This window comes from Sinohyriopsis cumingii, chromosome 8 (assembly GCF_028554795.1).
Source record: "Sinohyriopsis cumingii isolate HCF-2022 chromosome 8, ASM2855479v2, whole genome shotgun sequence".
NCBI lineage: Eukaryota > Metazoa > Mollusca > Bivalvia > Unionida > Unionidae > Sinohyriopsis > Sinohyriopsis cumingii.
This window is the reverse complement of record NC_142968.1, coordinates 41479478-41500578: the sequence shown is the minus strand read 5'-3', so window position 1 is coordinate 41500578 and position 21101 is coordinate 41479478. Positions and strand designations below refer to the sequence as shown.

Below are 21101 nucleotides of genomic sequence, written 5' to 3'. Positions count from 1 at the left end.
GGGTAATTTTCATAAAACTTATGACAAAATCGTAAGAGTTGGAAGGTCTGCCATTGAATAGAATTCTATGTTCATACTGTTATAGAAAACTTAATAAATTGTTCTTGTTATTTCTGTATCTGATGTGCATCGTGAAATATACAACATATAAACTCTAAAATCTCAAAGAATAGTTTCTTCCCATTTACTGCTGGTTTATCTCCATGTATCTCTGATTTGATATGTTTGATGATGCTTTATGTGTCAAAGAATAGTTTCTTCAAAATTTACTTGGCTACTGCATGTGTAACCCATTTTGTCTTTACATGTTGATGAATTTCTTTTTAAGTCATCTTTGACATGTAATAAAATGAAGTGAGGGAGATGTCTATATTTAATGTTCAGTAAGTGGTCTATCTACATTTCTGTGCTCAGTTGCTCTTTTTCTGGCTTTTCTCAGCTGCCTCTTCAAATCATCTTTCCTCGAATTTTCTGTAACACTGTCCACACACATGTATATTTGATAACACAGTTTACTTTACAAACTTTACTTTTGTTTATTTGAGAAAGAAAGCACATTGTTGATGTCTCAATTGAAAGATCACCTTTTTTTCACTAAAAGTATAGCACTATGTTTTAATGATGACTTGTATGATTCTGAGACACCAATTTCCCTTTTGCTCACATACTGCTGTGTCACAATTCTGGTAGGTGTCAGACCACTTGTAACTATCAACTATTCTTGAAAAGGGAACAAATATGTACCTTTTATGTATCATGCATCACAGCTATGTGAAGTTATGAACTAATCACTGCAGTTAAGGGTGGACAATTTCAAAATAGCCACAAGGGAATGACATCACTGTTTTGTGAATGTCACTTACAAACCTTTCATATGACCGAGTTACTGGCCTTTGAAATGGGCTTGCCAATTTAGGTCAGGTAGATTGGTTACATCATACATTTAATCACTCAAGGGGTTGTACATAACTTGTGTAACAAATTGTGTTGAGGCAAATATTTCTGTACAATAGCATGTAACAACTCCACTGATTCTAGAATAAAGGCCTTACCCCTTAATTTCCCCCACCTCCTCAACTGATCTTAAAAAATAACCTATTTATTTGAGCAGAAAAAAATTGTAGAAATCTGTTAACAATGCAGGCAATTCTCGTCCCTGAAAAGAGGATCGGGATAAATGAATATTTTCAGCTACTGTAAATAAATACTTTTCATTTACAAAAATTTAAAGAGATAAATGAACTAGATATAATATATATTTTATAAACATTTTTCTTTTACAAAAATGTAAGTAATCCGATACATTGACTAGATTTGATATTTGATCATCTCCATTATATTCTTCCTACTATTGCTGTCTTTTTGACAAAAGAGTAGCATCTTAAGTATGTGTGCATATGAAAGCACATCTGAATTTTGGTAAAAGTAGAGGAAAGTTGCTGTAAAAAAAATGTATAGTTACTTTGCAAATGCTTGTTATTTTTTTCAGCAACATTCCAATGATGCAACTTGGAAGGAAAAATTATATTTTATCAAGATCAGTGATATTTAGTACTAGTGAAAGATAATAAAATCTAAACCTTTATAATGAAACTTTTATTTACTTTAAAATAGTGTTGGTTTAAAATACAGAATGTAAAATATTAGGACAATAAAATAAAAATATAACAGCAGTATCACTTTATTATACACATCAACTAAAACAACCCCTAACATTATCATTTACAAATAAATAAATGATTGGGTACAACCGAAAGGTCTAGCATGTAACCAAAAACACTCTACTGAAGAAACTGCCTTAAGCTTTCTTTAGTGGAATACACAGACTTTTTGAATTGTTACTTTTTAATGTTAAACTAATTACCCAATCTTTTATGTACCCATTGTCTTCCCTATCATTCTTACATGATATTCAACACAATTATGGAAATCATGTAATGTACATGTATATTGTTTCATGATCCATCACACAATCATGTAACAGTTAAATAATGCTTTAATAATTCTGCAGCTGGTGCTTGAAATCTGACCTAAAACTTGACAATGTTGTGGTGTGAAACATAAACGAAGGCGGAAAAAAAACTATCATTGTGAACCATAATTTAAACTTGTGGAACAGAAAAATTTGACATTCCACATCTAATTAGAGACAACTAGCAAATCATTTCCAGTTAATATTAAACATCATCATGTCAGTCTACAGTAATAGTTGTAACAGGCACTATACCCCCTCCCCCCAAAATAATTTTGGTTATGTGTCAGCATATACCATCATGTCATTAGCTATGTGTAAACACATACCATGTCATTAGCTGTGTGTAAACACATACCATCATGTCATCAGCTATGTGTAAACACATACCATCATGTCATTAGCTATGTGTAAACACATACCATCATGTCATTAGCTATGCCTAAACATATACCATCATGTCATTAGCTATGTGTAAACACATACCATGTCATTAGCTGTGTGTAAACACATACCATGATGTCATTAGCCATGTGTAAACTTATACCATGATGTCATTAGCTATGTGTAGACACATACTATCATGTCATTAGCTATGTGTAAACACATACCATTATGTCATTAGCTATGTGTAAACATATACCATGTCATTAGCTACGTGTCAGCATATACCATCATGTCATTAGTTCTATATGTCAGCAAAAATCATCTTGTCATTTGAGCATATATATATATATATATATATATATATATATATATATATATATATATATATATATATATATATATATAATTTAATTGGGGAAATACATTTTGTTCAGCTCCTAATGCAGGTAATGCTACAGTGATCACTGAATACCCTTGCACAGTACATATGAATCCATGGACGGAGTAGGTGTAAATAACAAATAATAGGATTATTATACCTTTAAATCAACACAATTGGATGGATTTTGAAACAGTTTTTTTAAAAAAAAATCAGATCTCAGATAACAGATAACAGTAAAACAATTCAATGTTTTATATAAAAAAATATATACACAAAATTCAATACAAAATAATTTATGGGAAACATAAATAATTCCTTTATGGCATTTTGGGTCATGGGAATTTAGCCCATGAACAAAACTTTTCATATGTAGTATAAAAAATATGTCTCAACCCCCCCCCCCCAAAAAATGTGCATTATGCACACTTAATTTGAAAGAGTATCTTTCACCCTTTTAGTGCTAAGGTTGCTTATACCTAAGATTTAGTATTTAATTTTATTTTCATAAAACCAATTCGTGGCATTGATATCCTGCCTTCTTTTTGGAAAAGAAGATAAAAAAAATAAAAACACCACCTCCAGCATTCAAAGCACAAATACAACATACAAAATGCATAATACTTTTTCTTCAGAAAACAAACCCATATTAATAACTATGTGTTTTAATCATCATTTCATTACTGAATGGCTCAATATCTATTATTGTGAGATCACTGATTTGGAAAAGATAATAAAAGAAGGACTAAACAAATGACCTTGAATGCATAGTTCCATATACACATACACATTCTCACATATACAGAAACAAATATTTGACCTATATTTTTATATTCTATACAACATTTACATGTACAAAGGTATATAGTTTTAGTATGTTATTAACCTGTTGCATGTTAAGTATATGATTATGAAGGAATGTCTATTTTGTATAATTATGAAATAATACTATTAACTCATGGCCTACTTATTGCAGTTCAAATGTTAATCAACTGCAGACTTGTCCTTCTAATAAGAAGAAATCATGCAACAATAGGGACAGCTTAGAAAGTTTTTTTATATCCACATTTATAATCATTCTTTGCTCAAAATCAAATAAAAGGCTGATATAATCACACTCAGTATGTACATGTGAAACCCTGAAACAAAAAATATTTTCCAAGATATTGTACAGTGTTAAAGAGCTTCGTTTTGGAATAAACTGAAAATATGCAAGGTACGAATTTCAAAGTATTTCTCATATTGGTATATCTAGATATGACATATTATATACAAAAGCATACAAGTCACAATATGGCATAGTGTATACTACATCATATAAATGACAATATGGCATATTGTATACTACAACATTTAAATCACAGTAAAGAATAAAGTGATGAAAAGTCAGTCTGTAATACAGCACAAGATTGTAAATGTCATCCAAATTTCTATCACAAGATTGATTATTAAATGGTGCCTGAAGACCTGTATTCTGCATTATCCTTGCCCTCAGTTTTATGTTACTTTTCTGTCTTCGTCTTCATCTGGCTTAAGGTCAGTCTGGGAGGCATGAGTAGAGGGCGGTTTGGATGATGGCTTCTCGTGCTTTAGGTCTGTCTGGGAGGCATGAGTAGATGGAGGTCTGGACGATGGCTTCTCGTGCTTTAGGTCTGTCTGGGAGGCATGAGTAGATGGAGGTCTGGACGATGACTTTCCCTGTTTTAGGTCTGTCTGGGAGGCATGAGTAGATGGAGGTCTGGATGATGACTTCCCTTGCTTTAGGTCTGTTTGGGAGGCATGAGTAGAAGGAGGTCTAGATGATGACTTCCCTTGCTTTAGGTCTGTTTGGGAGGCATGAATAGAGGGAGGTCTAGATGATGGCTTTCCTTGCTTTAAATCTCTCTGAGAGGTGTGGATAGAGGGAGGTGTGGATGATGGCTTCTCTCCCCCTGACTTCCTGGATGCAGCAGATCCTGCTCTAGGGGGAGTGTTCTCCACTTCTGAAATATAAAATTGAAAAATCTATAGTAAAATTTGCCATAAAGGATACATTTATATTTATGGTACCTGTCCATAAAAACACAGGAATACCCAATGAGAATTCACATCAAAACTAATATGTATGCTAAACTGTACTACTACTACTAATAATAATTGTTTACGTGTATAGAATGTTACACCTGAGGGTATAATGTGAGATTAGCTGAAAATTTAACAAAATGAACCATTCCCTCTGAAGAAAGTAGTAGTATTAGCATATATACTGGTAAGTAGTTTCTTTCTAGTATTATGAACAAATAACTTCTAGTATTCTGCATCAAATGATGTGATTTTAACCAATCCAACTACTTGGTACAAAGGTTTCATAATTTGTAATTATTTCCGTGTTCTACCAAATGCTTCAAAGAAGCAATCTGCATATAATCATCAGTCTTACAAGAAAAGATTTATGGAATAAATGCAACTTGAAATCAAAGTATTAAGAGTACTAATTGTCTGGAGGGTTCAAGTGATACTAACATACCTACATAGCAATTACTATTCAGAGTCCTTTTTTTACTATTGTAAACATAATGTTCTTAATAATCATTATAATATTATTCTAAATTCTCTTTTCTTTTTAAGTCATTCGAGAATTTGTTTGAAAATGTGAAATATTTTTAAAAGACTTACTGCAGTAATTACCTTTTAAAGGAATTTTACTATTGTTTTAAGGAAAACTGAATTTCAAAGACTTTTCAAGGAGTTTATAAGACCATCCAAAAGTTTTAAATGAATATATTTTCTTATGGCAATTGAACCTTTTCCATGTCCCTTCAGTGAAAACGTAGTACAAATTTTTTTGAAGAAAACACAACTAGCACACCACTACACCAATGGGATGCTACCCAATTTGGTAACTACACATGTCATGTGTCATTGTATCCACCCTATTTATTTCATTTTCTTTATCTTTTTATTCATACATTTTCACAAATATGTTAGTATAAAAAATTCTGAACTTGAGAGGTGATATGTTTATATCTAGGTTTTGCATTTTGTATTTCCTCTGATAATATTCAAATTTTATTATGAAAAATGTATTGAACAAAACTGAGGACTTTTCATCAATAAAAGTAATTTTTCCAAATTCAAGGAGTTTTCAAAGTAACTCATCAAAATCAAGGATTTTTAAAGGTTGTTTGAACCATGCATTAACAATATCCAAAGGTAATAACTACTAAAAGGTCTAACAATTTACCTAAATCTAAGTTGCCTTTTTGGACATTTTTAAAATCAGGGTAGGTAGGTACCTTTTTTCTTCTTTTTTCTTTTTTAAACAATATATATATTAACATCATTAGTATATGTAATGTACTAAGCACTTCAAGTACTGGACTAAACTGGCTCAATTAGATGCACAAATCAATTTGTGGGATTTTAAAAATAATTTTTTTTAATACCCTGGGGGAAAAAACTGCTAGGGTTGGCAATGAAAAATAGGAACAGTTGGCCGACCGGAAACACATATCTTTTGGTGTGCCGAATACAAACTATATTTGGTAAATTAGAATGGATACTAGGCCTGAGACATAGAGGGAATGAAACCACTTCAATCCAATATTATCTGAGCAAAAACTTTCTACAAGGGTCTGACACTCAGTGGGATGATAAGATTTATAGCCTGTGCCTACCCTCTTTTTATCTTGTTTATTAGCTGAGTATTGAAATGATCTCAGATGATCTTAGTTTTAAAACTGTTTGTTCTTGTTTCATGTTATTAAAAAGTTCTCTTAACAATTGCATAGTTTTCCGACCATTAAGCAGAAATAATGGTCTCAAATAAACAGTATAATGAAAAAATTTGTTATGATGAACCGTAACATATTCACAAGATAGATGCCATACAAAGACTTTTTCACAGCCATTGACCTTGAACCTGACTTCAAGGATAGAAGATCAGCAAACTCATTGCAGACACTGTCAAATAAACATACATGCCAAGCTTGGTTTTATCAAAAATAGTATTCTTTAGAGACATCCACAAACTGGGTTTGATTGAAATAGATTCATTCTTGTTTGTTATCATGCCCACAAACCAGCAACTATAAAAACCTAAGTTATGACCTTTGACACTGAAGTTAATGTCAGAATGCTAACTGTCAAGTTCTTTACTGAAAATATTAAAATACAAAAACTGCTAAAATTTCTTTTGTGTACAAGTCAATAAACATGTCCATAAGCTCAGTGGTACAAAAATGCAAGAAGCGACCTTTGCCTTGACACAAAGGTAAGATAGGTCTGTTTTTCGAACAATCTGATTAAAATCAGATCTCCACTGTCCTATGTGAAGATCTGACAGTGACCGCTTAGGGGTCATGTTCTGGTAACCTATGTTATTACCATAGTTGTTAATTTTATCAGTCAATCAGATGGAGTCTTTTATCTTTGTGTTTGGGAGACTGAGCAGTATAGCTCAAGAGCATAAGTGTGTGCAGAACGATTTGATTCGCTTTCAAATTTCCATTTGCTAACAGAAAGGTCACCAGAACATGAGCCGTAAGCGGTCACCGTCAGATCCTCATACATCCATATTACTTTGGAATGTAGATATTTATATGCTCCAAGATGTACATATGGCAAAATCAATGTTAAAGTATGTGGACATTTTTGAATGAGATGAACCAAAAGATGCAATCCAGTACAATCTGGATTGAATGTCATGCATTGTGATGTCACAATGAAAGCAGTGCATGTTGAAAAACAAATTGGTACTACCGTATATTATGACAATAAGACCTGATTTGCTCTTTTCTTGACCCAGTTTAGTACCTGGCCACCACTGCAAGTGCACAACGATCAATAATTTTCATCTGGAGTTTCTTCATGACAGTTAAGGTGCAGGGCACTCAATAATTGGGACTGAGCAGACTTTAGTTAAACAAAATTAGTATTAAATTTTAAAACAACAATTTATATTTAATGTGAGATGATTAAATGTGCATATATGACCTGTATGACTCTTACTATAATAGATGAAGGGATGAACACTGGATGGCAGACAACAGGCCATTGTCTCGGCTAACAGAGCTAAAGAGTGAATTTTATATGGACAAAACATTGTATTCACCTGAAATTCTAATACTTGAAGCTGGCTTATATCATAAAGTTAGTCAGAACAAGGTCTGACTAAGGAAGAATGCAAATATCTGGTAATAATTTTAAAGTACAGATATAATGTACTAGTATAAAGGGCTTCATTTGCCAAGGATAAGGTGATGACTAACCAGCCTGTGCTGTTACTACATTTCCAGATACATGATGTGCTTCCTCTTCATCCACTTCTTGATGCTGCTGGTCACGTTGAGTAACTTCATCGGGACTTCCCCCTTGCCTCCCATTCTCAACTGGTTGCTCATCCTCTCCCTCAATCTCCACCTGTAACATTACAAGAGTTAACCTCATTAATAGTCAATTACATACACTATCAATGATTTCTTTTTCATTCTAAATTAAATTTCAATTATTTTCTATCAACTGTACAAGAAAAATGTTTGATATTCCTGATAGTCTTGGTGGAACGACCAGTCTACCCTCTAGGTGTTGGGAACTAGAGGTGATACTCCTCAGAGCCTTGGTGGTACAAAAAGTTTGCCCCATAGGTGTAAGGAAATGGAGAACATGGCATGAACCAACAACCTTGGATACATGAATACCATCTCAATTAGTGGCTCCATAATTGAATCTGAGAATGCAGAAGTGCAAAGTTAGCATACTGCTTCCAAACCATATCCAATTGTGTTTTTTGTACATCTTCTTTTGCGACAACTAGATGTCATAAGAAGTTTCTCAGTGACAACTCCAAAGGACCATATGTTCTGAAGAAATAGTTGTAATAAGATTTTCAATATGGCTACCATGGCAACCATAACAGGATATAAAAGAGGGCCACCATGGCTATGAATTCGGAAGTCTGATTAGTACCATTTTTATTCAGGCCCAACAAGAAGTTGTCTATTGTGTGTGAGTTTAACAAGAAATATTTCTGGTCCACACTTGGGTGTTCCTTTGTGTCTGCATTTTTCATACACTGTAATTGGCTGGATACAACTATGTTAATTAAATTGTGTCAGTGTGTCACAGGACCATTACCATATATAATCATTTATAAATAAAGTCCAGCTTTATAGCTGGCTTGACAACTGTTGAAAGCTTCCCTTATATACTCACTTATAAGTTGGGTCCAACTGCAAACAACATAGATCCTGATCTTCTGCAGCAAAATACTTCTGCAGATCAGGGTCTATGTTGTTTTTTGTTCATCTGACAACTCCTTACACACTGCATAGCTTCAGATGTACCAGGATATTATGGAATGGCAGATCTGGGTCTATGCAGTTTGCAGTTGGACCCAACTTATAAGCTTTCAACAGTTGTCAACATAAAGCCAGCTTATTCACTGAGTAAGCACTTAATTAGGTTTTAATGGAAACACTTGTGGGCATTGACAAGACAGTCAACTGGACACTTTTCACATTTTAATGAGGGCTTATCACATGTATGATAATTACATTAAACCTGACTTAAATGATGAAATTTAAACATGAATTTCACATAAGAAAACATTTTTAATTGGTATTTATTTCATACAGTGTTGGCACCAGTAGGCATTTATCAACATTTTCATTCATCAGTATTTCATTAAATACTGTTATGAATTATTTATTGAAAAAATATTTTTGATTTTAAAAAAATCTTAGAAATCATACGATTTCTTATTTAATTTTACAGATTTTATGACAATTCAAATTTCTGTGTGTTGGCTGACTAAATGAATGATATACTGAGCTTTCATTTGCCAATAAAAAGCCATGGTAGTTCAATTGTTAGAGTGTTGAACTCGTAATCCAACGGTCCATGGGAAAGGGATTTAGCTCCCATTTCCTTGGCATGATACAGCCAATAATGTCTTAAACATGCTTATAAAATGAAAAAAATAGCAAATCATTTACCCATTTCAATCGAGATATTTTAATGCTCATCAATGTGAACATATATTTGGCCTTTAAGAAAAATTGCAGGTCACACTTGCCTATATGTTATAAGCAGGAACATGAGTTATCCAGACATGATAAATTGAGGGAGTAGTGTAGTATTACTGTTACATAATGTAATGGTTCCATGACCATACCTGCCTTATAAATGGACCAAGTTAAATTATGGTAACTTTAGTGAGAGACCATTGTAATTATACTTCATGGAATCAGACCATTCGAATTTGATGTAATGCAACATTTTCATATTTACATCAAGCTACTATATCTTTTGCAACAATATTTTATGTAAATTAACAACTCAAACTAGTCATGATATTTTCTTTCTCTGCCGAGAAACATACAGCTTTTTCATAGCGTGAATTCTATCTGACATACAAAGTTCACATGGGGGATAACTAGGTCATGGTGCAAGGACAGGTGGAAAGGCCGGTATAATTCTTACACTCCTTATTGAGAAGTACAGTCTGTTCTAGCAATGGCATGTACCAAGCAATAGAAGATCGGGAAAGTATCGTGACAGAGAGTAATAGTTTTCTTTTGATATTTTTTGATATTTTTCTTTCATTGTTTTACTTTTTTCTTATTCCTTTTTTTCCTTTATACCTTTATTTTTCTTATTCACTATTTTTTGTGAATTTCTCCATTTTTCATTTTCATTTTCTTTGCAATCCCCCATTTTTTTGCACTAATTGTAACATTCGTGCCTAACAAGCTGGATAATTTAGGGTATTATTAGTGTAGTGCTCTAGTGCATATTTACGCTTGACTGCCTTAGAAAGATGGTACTGAGACTCATACACATATATATAAGGGAAATAGTAGTGTGCGATCACCAAAGTGATGAAAGCTCAGCTTATCAGATTACAATGGAGAGTATACCGGAGAACCAAGCAAGCCAACCCAAGAGTGCCAGACTGAGTGTTTACTTTAAGACTCACATAAATGAAGGTCAGCTTTATGCCCACCACCCACAAGGATGTCAAATAATAAATTTTGGGACAGCAGCAACCATTCTAAGGCAAGAAGAAATCCTGGCAGCCCTCAACAATATCACAGACATAGGAAAACTTGATGGGCTACAGAACGCCGGTTACAACAAATACTGCTTGTATCCTAAACAACATGAAACAAAACTATTGGACACTGGCACCATAGAGGTGAAAGGAGTAATAGCTCAGGTGGAGAATACAACCCCCTTCACGAGACAAATAGAAGAAAGAACGTTAGAGGTGCATGTAATAGGCTTACCAATGGAAGTGGAAACATCAGAAGTCATTAAGAAAATAGAAGACAAATTCCAAGCGAAAGTTAAAGCCCATAAAATGGCTACGGTGTGGGGTTTTGAACCCATAAAGTCTGGAACTAGAATCCTACTAATGCCAAGGGAAGAAGCAAAGAAGCTAACCACATATTTCTACGTCATGGGCTTCTGCCTGAAGTCCTGGTATAAAGTGTATGAAAAAGACAGGAAATGTCCATTGTGCAACCAGACGGGACATGCACCCAAAGACTGCAAAAATGAGAAAATAGCTAAACCAACAACAACAGAAAGCTATGCAAGTAAAGTTGCTCCTAACATTCCAGGAGCCCCAACAGTGAAAGAAATTGAAGAGCAAATAGGTATAATAAGAAGGGGAGAAACAACTGGAGAACCGGAAAAAGAAAACCTACGCAATCTGGAAGTGATGGAAGTAGATGAAAGGACACAGATAAATTTGGAAAATTACCTAAGTCCCAATAAAACAGGGACGAAAACACCTGCAAAAGAAATCATAACATTGGCGAATAGATACAGTCTGCTGCAAGAACAAGAAGAGGAAGATGATGAGGGAGAGTGGATAGCAGGAGGAGAAGGCGAGGAAACCAATGCATCGGGGATGCTACCTCTGAGTTGCTCCACACCCTTGCCCCACAAAAGATTACAAAAGAGGAAAGCAAAAATGCCTACACCACCATCCCAGGATGAAATCCCTGATGAAAGAAATAAAGGAACAGCTGGAAACACAACTAAAAAAACGAAAGAACAAATAGAAGGGAAAGAAGAGATAAACAGAAAAGAGGAAAGTGAGAGCGGAGAGGACAGTGAAGATGAAAATTATGAGACGGGAACAGAGCCTGAAAGCTCCATAAATGAAACAGACACAGGGACTAACATAGAAACACAAATTGGAAATGGTTTGACGACGGATATGGACACTGGAAATATGACGGACGGAACATCATATGCGGAAAAATCAACGACATTATCTGACAGTACATCGGGGGGACCAAGTTTCCCCTACATAACAAATCAATAATTTCACAATAACCAATCAATATTATTTCATCAATACATTCATCATATCACAAATATGCAACCAGCGGCAACCTGGAAGACAGACAAAAAATGGAGGAAAAAAACTTCTGAGTTTTGTCTATTAATACCAATGGGATTAATAAAGAAAAAAATTACTAAATTAAGTAAAATAACAAATTACGATATCATATATATACAAGAAACACACAATGGTTTCACCAATGAATTAATAAAATTATGTGAAGAGCAAATGTATGGCATTGTTATTCTAAATGATTATGTAGGGAAAGATATTAGAGAGGGGGTTGCAGTTATAATAAAAAACAAAAGAGGAATTAGATGGGAAAGAAAAGAGGTAGGAGTTTTCTTTAAGGGAAGATTAATACATATAAATATTGGGGAAATACATTTAATAAATATGTACTTTCCGGCCAATAAATATCAGAAACAGCAATTTTTAGAGAAATTAAACAAATACATAGAGAAATATAGTATGGAAAAACTTATAATGGGTAGGGATTTCAGTTGGGTCGGGGAAGAAATAGATAGGATGAGCCCGCTAACTATAAACGATCTAAGATTTAAACCGGAGATAGAGAAATTCTTCAATAACCACAAATTAGTAGATATATACAGAAGATTAAACTTACTAAAAACTGAATACACATATGAATACAAAACAGGTGAAGGTAGTAGGCTAGACAAATTTTATGGAACTTTCTTTAACCAAAACATATATAAAGAGACAGGGATATTAGAATTTAAGGTATCAGACCATAAGCTAATTTTCCTAGAAGTAGAAATAAAAATTAAAAAAGATGGGGCAAAGGAGTATGGAAACTGACTTGTAAAGAACTAGAATCACCAGAATTTAAAGTAGAAATCAAAGAAGAAATAACAAATTTCATTAACAAGGGGGACACTGATATCATTCATGAATGTGATCTACTAAAAAAAACTTTTAAAAAATAGTGATATCGCACTCACAGATGAGAGCATACAGGAAGAAAAAGGAAAAAGAATCCATCCTTGGTATACTCAAGACAGTTGTGACAAAGAAAAGAGAAGAAGAATTAAAAAACAAATTAAACAAGATAACAGAAGAGGAAAATAAAGGAAAAGAAATCAGGGCTGGTAAATATACAAATATCTACAAAAAAGCTGTAGGTTTGTATAAAAGAGAGGAACTAAGAAGAGGAGGGGAAAAAACCAAGAAATCCTAAAAAATAAGTGGGAACAAAAGCAGTTCTGATAAATATGAAATTCTACATTACATAAAAGGATATTATAGCAACCTATATAAATCTCAAGAAATAAAGGAAAAAGTGATTGATGAATACTTGGATGGATTATAATGCAAAATGATATAATCAGAACATAAAGACTTATGTGATGATTTCATTTTGATAAATGAAATTACAACAGAAATAAAAAATTTATCACTAGGGAAAGCGCCAGGGAGAGATGGACTTACTGCAGAATTCTATGTTAAATTCTGTAGCAAGTTGTCGCCTATACTTGAATGGTTGTATAATAATATATTATAAAAAAATGACAAAATGACTACGAGTATGAGAGGGAATGATCACATTAATCTACAAGGGGAAGGGAGATAGAGAAGATATTAAAAATTGAAGGCCCATCTCCCTCCTCAATACTGAGTATAAAATATTAAGTAAGATCTTAGCTGAGCAGGTTAAAAAAGATATGGAAAATATAATTAACATTAATCAAATGTGTGGAGCCAAAGGGCACGATATACAAAACAATATCCTTAACATCAGAACAATTATTGACTTTATAAATATTTCTGGCCAGAAAGGTGCTATGGTGCTTCTGGACCAGGAAAAAGCTTTAGACAGATTGGAACAAAACTATTTACAAAAAGTTTTAAAGAAATTCGGCTTTGGAAATAACTTCCAAAAGTGGACCAAAATCCTGTATAATGGAATAACCTCAAGTATACAGGTAAATGGAGCCAGTATAGATGAATTTGAAATTAAAAGATTGGTGAGGCAAGGCTGCCCCCTATCTATGCTATTATACGTAATAGCAATAGAAATCCTAAGTATCAAGATAAGACAAAATAAAAGTATTGTAGGAATCCAGGTCCCGAATATAAGAGAAGAAATAAAAATGCTTCAACACGCCGATGATTGCACCAACTTCATAAGGGATTTTAATTCGTTCAAACACCTCATGGATGAATTTGACAAATTCAGTAAGGCTTCAGGATCCCATATCAATCATGACAAGACTAAAATCTTAAAAATAGGGAACTGAAGGGGAAACCACTCTGGGTTACCCCTCCAACAAATTAAGGGAAGAGTCAAAGCTTTAGGGATATACTTTGGACAAAATGAAGAAAAAGGAAACCACAATCATTTGAAAAATAAAATAGAAGAAAATGTGAACATCTGGGCGCTAACACCACTATGTCTTATGGAACGGGCACAAGTAGCAAGGACATACATTTATGCCAACATAAACTATATAACAAAATCTATGGATCTAAAAAATGATATTTTAAAAACACTTGATAACCAAATAATTGATTTCATATGGGATTACAAAACACATTACATTAAAAAAGAAACAATGTATAAAGCAAGGGAGAGAGGGGGTCTAGCAATCACTAACCCAATACTACTGAAACATGCAAATATCATCAATAGGTTTAAGGTCTTAAAGTGCAAAGCGAATATGGCATGGGAAGGCAGATATATATATATATATATATATATATATATATATATATATATATATATATATATATATATATATATATATATATTGGTTTGGCCTACTGATGAGGCAGAGAAAAGACATATGCCAAAATAATAAATTAAGCAGACTACTAGAGATGCCAAGGAAACTTAAAGAAATTAGAGAAATCTTAACCAAATACAGAGACAAAACAGAGCTATGGGAGTTAGAAAAGAAAAAGATGTACACATGGATTAGGGAAGAGTCAGTGGAAAAAATGAAGAGTCAGGTGGAAATAGAAAATATACACGTAAACTGGAAAAAAGCATTGGGAAACTGGGTCCAATTAGGATCTTTAAAAATACAAAGCCTCTGCTTCAAATACATGCATAATGCTTGGTTGACAGGAGAGGTCAGAGTATCGCCAAAATGCCCACTGTGTAAAAAATACAACTATAGCAAAACCCACACCATACTATTATGTGAAAAAAGAAGGACCCAAAGACAAAAAGTAATTGATGAAATTAAGCGTAAAGACATATATAAGACACAGAACATCCTATACCTAGACAGAAACTTTGACAAAAAAACTTTATACACAATTACAAACTATATAGTAGACACAATGAGAGCATTCGGACAGGTTATTAAGATTAGAAGAGACTGAACAGACAAACTCTCTGCGAAACACTTTCTCTCTATAGATAACATGGGGTTTTAGAAAAAGGGGAGGGACAGGGCCCTATATGGAGCAGTACTATCATTGAAGCCACGGGGCTATATCACAAGGCGCTATGCAAAGTGAAAAGGCCTGTGGAAGAGATAAGAAAATACTCCATATAGGAACATATACCGGTACTATACCACATAATATATAAACAAATACTCAAATATCTGGATTTACACATTGACTAGCATCCACTATTGCAAGCCTCTTTTTCTTTTTTCTACCTCCCTTTTTTTTCTTTTTTTTTTTCCTTTTCAAACAACCTTTCGAAACCTTTGGCAAAAAAATAAATAAAAGATAACCTGCTTGAGAGGGATGAAATACATGAAATAAATAAAGTACGGACCCCACCTCGAGCACAGTTAATCTTATCGGATAATGCGAAAGCGACACCAAATAGCACACATATAAACCAATAGGGTTTTAATTTCATAACAGTATAACGCTATCTCGCCTAAATTCAAAATTACAGAATTCTCCCAGTGGGGAAAATATAAGACAACTGGGTTCTGAATTTGACTATAATCTGCTGTCCCAACAAAGAAACAAAATATAGCAATCACAACATATAGCACACACATAGCATACACGAGGAACATAGGTGACCATTAGCAAGGTTAACTAAAAAAGAACTAGGGAAGGAATTCCGAGAAGGTAATAGAAATCATTCTTGGATGTACAACCCTATAGAAACACTAGGGACCATCTACAAATACCCCATTAAAATTACTAAATTAAAATTTTTATTTCAAAATTCTCTTTATAAAAAATACACACAACATACCATTGGGGGAAACACCAAAACATAAACAATTTTTACTCTTTGGCTAGGTGGTGGTGGGGGGCATCTGTCTGGTGCCCCCCCCCACCAAAAAAAGAATTCTATCTCAATAACTGTATATAAATTATTGTTGTACCATGTTAATAGGAGTGAGCTTACCATCCTAAACTGAGCATTTATAATGTAGATCCAGCAAAGCTATAATTTAATTTACTTAATGGTAGGTTTATTGCAAACCTTATTTTAAGCTAAAGTGAAAAACCACACAAGAATACTGGATAAAACTTACAGTGAACTATCACATACCTGTATAATGAAGAGAAAAACGTCTTTGCAAGGTCCCTCAAACCAAGTTATAATAGACCAGAAGCTCTATTAAGCAGTCATACTCTTTTCAATTATAATAGATGGCTACAAGAGAGAGGTTTAACTGTTTCATTTATCAACTACTAACCTGTGTGATTGGATCTTCATGGGAACCTGCAGAGAATGGCCTGTTCATATTGACATTGACCTCTTCCTCCTCAGGAGTTCTCTGCCGAGATCCTTGTGATGCTCTTCTTTGTGAAGTCTGAGATGCTGCCTTGGATCGACGTCCTGTAGGTGTGACACGAGTACCTCCAGCCTTGACATCTTTATCTGTAGGAATCTGTACAACTGGTGGGGCTTCATAGTTGTTTAATTTTGTGGATTTTTGGCTAACTGGGGTTCCACGTGGTGAGGGTTTCTTAGCTTTGGTTGGAGTGTGTGTCACTGTCTGTTTGGAATGATGAGATGCTTTGGATCCAGGTCTTTCCTGCTCACTGGGATGATTGGCTTCACCTGACATAGGCCTCTCACGTCTGAGCATTCCAAGATCTGGTGGGAGTGGAGTGGCTTTGGGACTAAGTGGTCTACAAAAGAGAATACTGATAATTAAAAATTTCAAACCAAATGACGGTCAGTTTGATAAAAAAAATTAATGTGAATATATATGATGCTTTGTTGTTACTGCATTTCCGGAGAATAATTTGGACAAATAGGAATTAAGATATATCTGTTGTACGAATAGCTGCACAATGGTGCAAACAGCCCATTTAGAAGCTACACTCATTTCAGAAGAAAGTCACTACTGAAATGAACACTGTTTCAGGCTGGCCTGCATATTTCCCAGACATTCTTTTGTAAGCGAGCATGACACTTCCAGCAGCTCAAATCAGTCAGTCAAAAGAGACTAACCTATGTCTAACTTTATTTACAATTTATCTTTTTTTTTGGCATGCTTGTATGAACATACATCATATACTGCAATGAGCATGAGAAAATGAGAGAGAGAGAGGCCATAATGTACAATAAATAATTGTGAGCAATAATAGCTCAGATCTTGAAAGATGACAACTTTTCTACATCTATTTATTTTATTTAGCTTTTTACTTATTTTGTTTACTTATCAGAATCACCAATCAACTTTAATTTTGTCTCAGACTACATGTACATTACATGTAAGTGTGGCTGAGCATTCCAGCTTTGTTGTGAATTTATTTATAAACTATGCATATCAAGCAATCGATACCTGTCCAATGGCTAAGTTAGGGCTTTGAAATAGTCAATCCCATAAGACAGGGTACATAGTCAGGGACATGAAAGGTTCTCCATAGGATTATGAAAGCTGCAGTCCAGGACTCCTCCCTTTATAAAAAGTTGGAAGTCCCAGCCCTAAAAAATGGAATCCAAATACTTTTTTCCCTTGATTTTTCACAACATTATGCACGTATTGTTGGGTTACCATTATACATGTCATCCAACTGCCCCATTCTCATTCATTGTAGAAAGTTTTAATATTATAGCAAAACAATGAAAAAGTAAGGCAATCAAGAACAGTGATAACTGTGGTTGTTTGTAATGTAACAGCTTGAAGGAGTCAGGGTTGAGATTATATTTTATTTTCTACATTAATTTTCTTAATTAGCTTCATTCCATTTCAGATCAATAATTTGCCAAGAAACTAGAGAAAGAAACAAATGACATATTCCCTTCACTTATGTCAACTTATCTTTATGTAACACACAGCACAGCATACAATATTTCACTGTTTCTAAAACACACTTTAAAAACTTCTCCACAGCAGGTTTAGGATCAAAATCCTTCAGCTCTGGCCCTTCCTCTATCACCCTCATAAACTTTGTTACATTTTCTTGTTTTAAATACCTTTGTCCCTTTGACTTGATATGATTATGTGATGAGAAAGCTCACTCACAAGCCACTGACATTATACAGTGACAACAATAATTCAGCTGAAACAGCAGAATCTGGAAACAAGTCTGAATGCATAAAGCTAATATGATTACACTGTACATCTTTTTTTCTTGTTTTATGGCACAAGGTAATGTCCAATTTTATGAATCTCGTTCTCTTTTACATTCTATTTTCTTTATCAGAACATAATGCATAAAAACTTCCTGTTGGCCAGTCTCATGAGAATTATGTTCATCTGCAATCTTGCACTTGGCACCAAAGAAAATACGTAAAGTTGCCATTGGAAAAGTAAACTGTTTATGGTTTTGTGAAATAATTAAATAAACAAATTGTAAGTATTTAAATTTAGGATCGATGAAGGGGTCCTATTTTCTCTAAAGAAAAATATTTGTTCAATGGGCCTTTAAATTCATGGTTGACTGTGACCATGATGTCCACAACAACAAAAATTGTACACCATGAAAAATAAAGTGAATTCGCAGTCCTCCATATACACAACTATATGAACATGTGCTTCTATTTATCTACTATATACCCAACTGCAGAGACCCAGATATCCAGTCACTAAATGTGTTGACAGATCTGGGTCTATGCCACTTGTTAGGACTAGTCAGTAGAACGAGCAACACAGACCCTAATGTGCCAGTGCATTATGCTATAGCAGATCAAGGTCTGGAGTTGGACCTGACAGGTGCACAAGTATATATGGTACATCAACCATACAATTAAAGTTTATTTTATACCAAAGTCCTGTTAACTTCTTAAGTTTTTCTGTTTCTTAATTGCTATTTGTGTGCAGTGAAAGTTATGCTCTGTTGAGTTATTCTGGAGTGTGTTGAAGTGTTTTCCTTAATCCTTAAGTAGATATGTTGATGTAAATTGTCATTAGGTCTATTATGCATAACATTTTTCCAATCATCCAACATTTCCAATCATCGAGTATTCTAAAATCTTCACTCACTGAACACATTTGTTAATGGTGTAGATTTGAAAAAAAAGTAATGAAGGCTTGAGCTCCTCTACCTTAGATATGCAAAAAAAGTTGAAGTTAAGTATTTTAATAAAGGGATTTCTTAAAACTATACAATAGCTAGATTTGTTTGTCAAACATATGCCATCACTGTGGATGCAAAAAAAATCTAAGTTTCAACAAATTTTAAAATTTTGACTAGAAACTTTTTAAATGCTATAATGGCTTTAAAATCAACTCAGTTCATCTGAGTATACATACAAATTTGCCTAGTAAATTTGATTTGCCTATGTCAAGTTGTTTATGCTCAATTGCTCAAACAAGCTTCTTTTTTATAATTATCAAAATGTCTGATTCCAAAAAGTTCAAAAATGTGCAATTTTTATATAGAAAAACTGCTGCAATGGCCTCAAATTCTAATTTTTGGTCACTATTTATTACTAAAATGATGTTATGCAAAATTTAATAGCTTTATATTGAATAGTATTTTGTTTCTGTCAGGCTAAAATGGATTCAGGAAGGACATGCAAACGTGTGAACAAGGACTGAGAGTAACGAAACAGTGGAGGCATAAAAAAGCATTTGTCTCATCAAGTTCACCTCACACATGAAAACTCAAAACAAGGACACAGTTGATATAGCTAACACAACAACATTCATTCTTTCTCCATCGCTTGAAATGCCAGATTTCGTATTTACCTTGCAGCTGCACTAGCAACAGATTGAAAATGAATGAGACTCGAAGAAAAACTGGAGATAAAATAGTCATGTCTCAGGTATCTAATCTGCTAATCTGCTCACTGACCTGTAAGACATTTGTGATGGCTCCGAGTTACCAATTTCCTCAGTATCTGACTCATCAGGCTCAAGCTCAACAAGTTCTTCCTCTTCCGATTCATGTTCAGACTCCTCCTCCATCACCTCTGCCTGTGAAGCCTTCTGGGTTAGCAGGTATGACCGTGACTTCTTCATACCACCCTCTGGTAATCCTGGACACAAAATCGAGTTCATAAAGTCAGTACTGAGATGATTGACTTAGTCAACAAGTACTTATGGTACTACGGTATTCAGCATTTAATAAATAAATCACTGATGATTTCTTATTAACAATTACTGTACAAGTATTTCATCTTGATATTTTGCTGAAATATTTTGTAAATCAAATGACTGAAAAAATTGGGTTATTCCTTTTTTTAGTATTTCCTTTAGGGCTGTTCCATTTCAACATACATGGTAGCCTGGGAAGGCAGTTTTTTGAAAATACATGCTTAGGTAATTTAATTTCACAGAGTTCATATTAAAATGAGAAGACAATTCTAAATTGCATCTATTAGTGAGTACCCTACTTTAAAAGTGCCTTCTCTGGTTTCCATGTATGTTTTACTGGAACAGCCCTTATTAATTTTTCCTTATTTTCTATTGATTCTATTTGTAACTGATTTGTTCAAGAACACCTATAATCATGAAGGTGTGTTAAAACATAAGCACAGACTAAGGCACACCTTCAAAACAGAATCTTTACCACATTACAACATTTTTCACATGCTAAAACCAGAGAGAAAACCTAATAAATTTGTGCAAAATTAGGGATTTAGATAATAATAAAAGGATATCCTAAGTAAACATTTA

The 21101-nt window shown here is 33.8% G+C and overlaps 1 protein-coding gene across 3 annotated transcripts in view; it reads right to left on the bottom strand.

Annotated features, from left to right (window-relative positions):
- Positions 1-1580: 1580 nt before the first annotated feature.
- LOC149793348 (uncharacterized) overlaps positions 1581-21101 on the bottom strand; it is a 238037-nt gene continuing 218516 nt past the window's right edge. For all 3 annotated transcript variants that reach the window (XM_089967332.1, XM_089967334.1, XM_089967333.1), the window contains 4 exons: positions 20278-20461; positions 16722-17160; positions 7988-8138; positions 1581-4720 (listed from right to left, as the gene is read on the bottom strand). In XM_089967332.1, the coding sequence (XP_089823458.1) occupies positions 4236-4720; positions 7988-8138; positions 16722-17160; positions 20278-20461 (1259 nt within the window). In that variant the 3' untranslated portion in view covers positions 1581-4235. The remainder of the gene's footprint in view (positions 4721-7987; positions 8139-16721; positions 17161-20277; positions 20462-21101) is intronic.